The sequence below is a fragment of the Lathamus discolor genome, chromosome 1 (genome assembly GCF_037157495.1).
Source record: "Lathamus discolor isolate bLatDis1 chromosome 1, bLatDis1.hap1, whole genome shotgun sequence".
Lineage (NCBI taxonomy): Eukaryota > Metazoa > Chordata > Aves > Psittaciformes > Psittacidae > Lathamus > Lathamus discolor.
Genome location: NC_088884.1, coordinates 321,476 through 327,659, shown reverse-complemented (window position 1 = coordinate 327,659; position 6,184 = coordinate 321,476). Strand labels below are relative to the sequence as shown.

At 43.3% G+C, this 6,184-nt stretch overlaps 1 protein-coding gene across 3 annotated transcripts in view; it reads right to left on the bottom strand.

Annotated features, from left to right (window-relative positions):
- Positions 1-6,184, bottom strand: part of GOLGB1 (golgin B1) — a 49,881-nt gene continuing 43,697 nt past the window's right edge. For all 3 annotated transcript variants that reach the window (XM_065678506.1, XM_065679202.1, XM_065680000.1), the window contains 3 exons: positions 5,184-5,318; positions 2,910-3,015; positions 1-1,702 (listed from right to left, as the gene is read on the bottom strand). In XM_065678506.1, the coding sequence (XP_065534578.1) occupies positions 1,568-1,702; positions 2,910-3,015; positions 5,184-5,318 (376 nt within the window). In that variant the 3' untranslated portion in view covers positions 1-1,567. The remainder of the gene's footprint in view (positions 1,703-2,909; positions 3,016-5,183; positions 5,319-6,184) is intronic.

Sequence of the window (6,184 nt, the reverse complement as noted above, 5' to 3'; positions counted from 1 at the left end):
TTTCACCAGAAAAATAATCTTTATTATATATACATGTCCCAGGAAGCTATAGGCAAAGTATTTGGTCTCTCAATTTTATATAGTTGAGGAAGTCCACACAGATAATCAAGGGTAGTGCACAAACGGATATGTAATGCCAATGTTCTGGACCTGCCAGAAATCCAGTTATTTTACAATGATGTGAAGCCTCAAACAGGCTTTGTTTACTGCCTAGAGAAATCTTACTTTACCAGCAATATCAGAAGCATTACCTCTTTCCCATGGGAAAAAAACATGAGTGTTAATACTATAGTAAGAGGCAAATAGAATCCTTCTAGCAAGTACTCTCAACAGAATGACCACTTGGTCTCCTGACAGGGAACTTGACTGGAGTTATCTTCTTTGCATTCAGCATTCTTCCCTTGGAACAGGGTGGTCTGAATTCCAGGACATATTCAAGAGTTCTTTAGAAAAGACAGCTTTCCATGTATCCTTTAAGATGAAGTCCATTTACACCAGTTTGCTTTAGATCCAATGACCAGCACTAGCTTTCTACAACAGGCTTTTCCTAATGCAGAGATGTCAGAAGGTTTTGAAATTGCAGTCCCCTCCTCAGCATAGGGAAAACGGCTTATTTCTGGAGCTTCTGCTTTTGATTTGGGCCCACATTCCACATTACGGAACCCTTAAACACAGCCTGCACAGCTTTAATCTTGTGGCAGGGGTTCAGTGGATTAGAATGCTGGAGCATGACTGCTCTGATTTCAAGAGGTATGCAAGCACCTTCCATCATGAGAGGTGCACAAATGCTGTAACTGGCAAAGTCATTAGCTTAGAGCTAAAAAGTTTTTTCCTATTCCTTTTCAATAGCTAAGTTACTAGCGTTATTTTACAAGCTTGTCAGGGCAGACATATGACTGCTTTTAAATGGAATGCTCAGCAGGTCTGGATATACTAATTTTGGCCTTTTTTCAACAGGAGATGCAACTAAGCAGGAATCACAATTTTGCAATTCAATTCATGTTCCTTAAAGTGTCCACAACTTCCTTAGGACATGCATTTTAAGCAGCACTGAGCCACGGAGCAAATCTAGGGGATGTAAGAAAGAGAAGAAGCTGCTCTTTCTTGTACCTAGCTGCAGGGTTTCTCCAACCCAACTCACTGACCAACGTAAGAGCAGGAAGGTTCTGCAGTTCTAGAAGTGCTGTAGTACTGCAGCAACTGAAGAATATTTTTCTTATTCCTGCCACAGCACAATACTGTCTAAAATGAGTGGCGCTACCTCCAGGTACAGGAAGAAATGCTATCCTTGAAGCCTGTAGCATGAGGACCCTGGCTTAGAAAACATACTACTCATTTAAAACACCAAAGGAATGGCATATGTCCTGGAAACAGATCCCAGGCATCAGCCCTGGCTGCTGCATACTTGGACAGCAACCAACCTACGTGCAAGGTGCTGGGTGCAGCTGCTCCTTATGGGCTGACTTGGAAAAAGAAGGCAGTTGAGTGAAGTGCTACCATGTCAATATAGAATGCAAGCCCGCATTACAAGGAGGGTTGTGGCTCCAGAAAAGGCTGTTATTCCTGTTCATAGGTGGCCTGTAAAGCACAGGAAGAGAAGGACATGGAGAGCAAGCAGATACAGGGCCACTAGCAGAGGCAAGCTCGTCCGAGAACGGAAGAGAGAGCGTAACAGGCGTCGCAGTCCAAGGATATTCCGAGTCTGGAAGAGTAAAAGAGAGACCAGTCAGTACCAGGAATGGATACGTCCCCAGCTGCCTTCACCCAGAGATCTCCAGACCATGAAGGTTAATGAGCATGAATCTTCCCAAACCTGTTCCACTGTCGGATTTGACCTCTAGAGCAAATCCTCTGTGAAATATTCCCCTTCCCCTGCTCTCTGCAGGTTTCTCATGAACCAGCTTTCTCCAATTCTGCTTGAGAAAAGGCAGCAGAATGCAGAACATCTCCCTTTAACTTTTGCTCTCTATGAATTTATAGGCCCTCTGAGTGAAATATAAACAAATGGATCAATGGTACTTCTCTGCTAGAGCCTCGAGCTACTAGGAATCTGGCCTAAAAGAATAAAATTATTATTTGCTGTTTCACACTTCCAGTGAAAGGACTTCTGAAGCTGTTGAACCAGCTGTTGTAGAGTGACTTTATTCTACAGGGGCTCTTCCAGGCGTCAGTGTAACATCAACTGGCAAAGTTCCAGTAGAAAAAAACCCCCGTCTATTCTGGTCACAAACCCCAAGCATGAGCACAGAACAGCATCCAGTTATGGATGGCTCTTGTCGTAATTCTGCTGATGCTGCTCTTGAAAGCATCACCCGCAAATCTTGGAGAGACCAGAGGGCAAACTCTTCAGCAGGGCTTCATCTTTAGCAAAACAGGACAGGTTACTGCTAGGCTGTCATCCAGCAGTGAAAAAGCAGCTCCCCACTTCAGCTTCCAGGTTGGGTGATGCAGGTTTGAAAGACCATGAGTGAGAAAAATATGAGATGGTTGCTAAACAAAAGGGCAGATTATCCAGACATTACAGATGCTAGGGCCAGTAACACATACATTTGTTATGCATGAGATTGCACACTGTTTGGACAGACTTTGCCTATTTGCTCACCACTGAGGCCTTGCATATTCTACAAGGAACCCAGGACCATATTTTAGGCACAAACAATGCTGGCGTACACTTTAGTGAGCCCTGAAATTTAGTCTGCTTATGCAGACTGTAGCACAGCCATGATAAGAACAGTATGTGGCTTTTGGCTTGAAAACCAGAGCAAGACAAGCAGAAACCTACACAAACCCTAAGGATTTACATGTGCCTACAGAAGGGTTTAGCGGCTACAGGTTCAGAGTTTTCAGCTCACACTTTCTTGCATCAGCCAGAGCTCACATCACTGACAGCTGTGGATGTAAATTCTTACTTTGCTGTAATTATTATCCATGGAGTCAATCAGCAAGGAATGCTCTTGACTTGAAGTCATATCAACGCTAGCACTTAAGGAAGATGTCCACTCACTTGACTGCAACCTGGCACAAAAAAACATGAAGTAAGAATAAATTTCTTGTGATATCGCAAACCAACACTCCAGACAAGCTCAGGAAAGGAGGTATTTCTTCAAACAGAAACCAACCATTGTAAGCTATCTGTGGCCTCACTTGACAAGAACTGGTTTTGTTTGTGCTACTGTAGTGCCTGCTGAGCTCAAGCTGTGCAGAAGGACTGGGTGATCCCCCTTTCTCCACCAGGAGCCTGGTGAAACCATGACAGAGAAGGCATATTGTGCTTGCTCAGTGCCAGCCACTTCCTGTGTCCATTGTTATATCTCTAGTCAGAGAGAAGAGTAAAACTTCCATCTGCATGATGTGCAGATTACCATTCCTCTCCAGTAGGACAGCTCAGCTGCTGGCAGCAGAGTTATCCCTAATTTATATCCTGCCACTTCAACTCATTGCTCTTTTGGTGCTGTTTGGCTTGGTTTATTTTTAACTTTTTTGTCTTTCAGAAATTTCAAGCTCTTTAACTTAACTGAGGTCTCTGTGTTCTACTGGGGACCTCCAAGTGAAATTTCATAGTGTGTGACTTGAAAGAAACCAGGGCAGATGATTTAACTGTATATTTTTAATTCTATGAAATTATTTTGGAAACCAGCTCTGGTCCCAGTAGTGCTGGTTCTTGCTAACTATTTTCTAGTAACAGATATTCAAGATGGGTAAGATACTATTCAATGATGGAATGCAGAAGCAGCTTCAGGCTAGCTTTAATTAGTGAAGTGAAACCGGTCGTAGGAGGCTTACAGACTTTGACGCTAGAAGAGGCTACACTTGTCTGAGTCATGTAGTGATCACCAGGGAACCGGGGCCTAGAAATCTTCCACATACCATTTTCCTTCTGAATAAGCATGTGTCAGAAGAAAGCCATTGCTTTCATGTAAAAGACTCCAATAGTGAGGTTTATTTTAACTCACACAGCACAAGTGCCTACAATCAAGTTACATGATAAAACCCACTTTTAGAGTCAATGAGGAGAAACAGGCATTTCTAATATGTGCCTCACTGCATCCTCATCCTAACATCTAGTGTAGGTCAGGTTCCTTTCCTCTGCTGAGTATAATGGCATCTATCAAGTAACGTGTTTTGGGTATAAATGGCAAGGCTTTGGTAACAGGGAGTTGGAAGGCAGGGCTTTGCAAGGCAGAGTTGTGTGGCAGGAGGCCATGAAGTGCCCTGCACCAGTCGCAGCTGGCTCGGCAATGTGTGATGCCTTACTGTATGCCAAAACTACAACCAGAGGAGCATATGGTGCTTCTACTCAAACATATTTAACAAAGGGTAGCAACTGGGAAGGAGGAAATGGGTAAGAAACAAGGAGCAGCATTGATAAGTCACTACATACTGATCCCAGCCTCCTATGCTGCCCTTTGCCTCACAAAAGGGAGAGTGTAATGTGCAGTGCAAACAAGGGGGCACTAGAAAGGGGAGAGGAAAGGTGTCTAGGCTGAGTTGAGCTTGGAAAAGGCAGGGAGGGGGAAGTGTTTTTCCCAAATGTTTAATTGTTTCTCAATACTGAAATTAATTAAAAGTTTATGTTAATTAGCAATAATTAAAATTGAGTGATACTTTTCAAGTCCAGACTGTTTTGCCCATGACACACAGGTGCTTACTGAGGAGACAGATCCCCTGGAAGTATGAAAACTCCTCTTTTGCCTTTACCCAATTCCCGATCTCCAAAATATATTTTCCAGTAGTTAATTTAACTCATTGAAAAAGCTGGCATCTCTAGTCAGAATTTGTCTTAATGTCTAGTCAGTTACCTCATTCTATCTTTGTCTACAACTGAAGGATAGGCTGAACATCAGGAAACATGCCTTTTTTTTTTTTTGATGTAAGGGTGACTGAGCACTGGCACAAGCTGCTCAGGATGATTGTGAAGTCTTCATCCTTGGAGATACTAAGAAGCCATCTGGACATGGTCCCGGGCAACTGACTCTAGATAACCCTGCTTGAGCAGGGGCATTGGACAGGATGACCTCCAGAGGTCGCTTCCAACCTCCGCCATTCTGTCAGAGACATGGTATAGTCACTTCTACGCCCCCAGTGACACTCAACAGTAGGATGTAATGCAGTGCTAGATGAACACAGAGCTAGGATCACCATACTTCTATGGTGACACTGCCTGTTTGCCCAGGCTCCCTCACCTCCTGATCTGATCCTGTGCTGCAGACAGCGCCTCCTCCACAGCAAGACGACGGTCCCGTTCCTCCTCCAGCTGCTCCTCCAAATACCTCATATCCTGCTTTGTGCTGCTATGTAAATGTTCTGTTTCAGACAACCTGTTAGAAAATAACCAAGCATATGCCAAAAAAGGACTAATTTGTGGACCATTCTGTTTCTGTTATACTCATCTACGCAGGATGTGAACAGACTCCAATTCCCTTCCATTTCACAGAAGACTTAATAATCTTTTATTAATATATTTAATAAAATCATAGAATCAATGAGACTGGAAAAGACCTTTAAGATCATCAAGTCCAACCTTTACCCCAAGACTCTCAAGGCCACCCATGTCACTAAGGGCCTCATCTACATATTTCTTGAATGCTTCAGGGAACAGTGGAATTTAAATTATTTGAAAAGCAAGAGAGAAGGGTAAATCTCTTGAAGCTTCTATGTCACATCAAGAAGGTGTTCTTTGGCTCTGCCATCCATGGCCCCACCTCCTAAAAATTATTTTGAAAGGGTACGAGTAATCATGTAGTAGATCTTAGCTCCAGAAGGTTACAAGGAATCATGTGCTAGGTCTTAATTCCAGACACTCTCAGGCTAACAGCCTTGAGACCAGGACCACTGATATACTTCAGCAGTTAATGAAGACCCAGCCCATCAAATCAAAGATGAACATTTGGCTGGTGATGGTCAAATGAAATTGCTGCTGCATATTGTCTCTTCATTTTTTCATTTTCATCCATCCAAAGAGATGGACAGAGCCTTGGGCGATATAGTCTAGGGTGAGGCGTCCGTGCCCATGGCAGGGGGGTTGGAACTAGACGATCTTAAGGTCTTTTTCAACCCAAACAATTCTATGATTCTATGACTAATGACAGCTGCCGTATAACATATAACCGTTCCTCCACTTCCACAAGGCCCTAGTGTGGAAACAGGTTTTTCCAACATTCAGACAGTAACAGAAATATGCTCA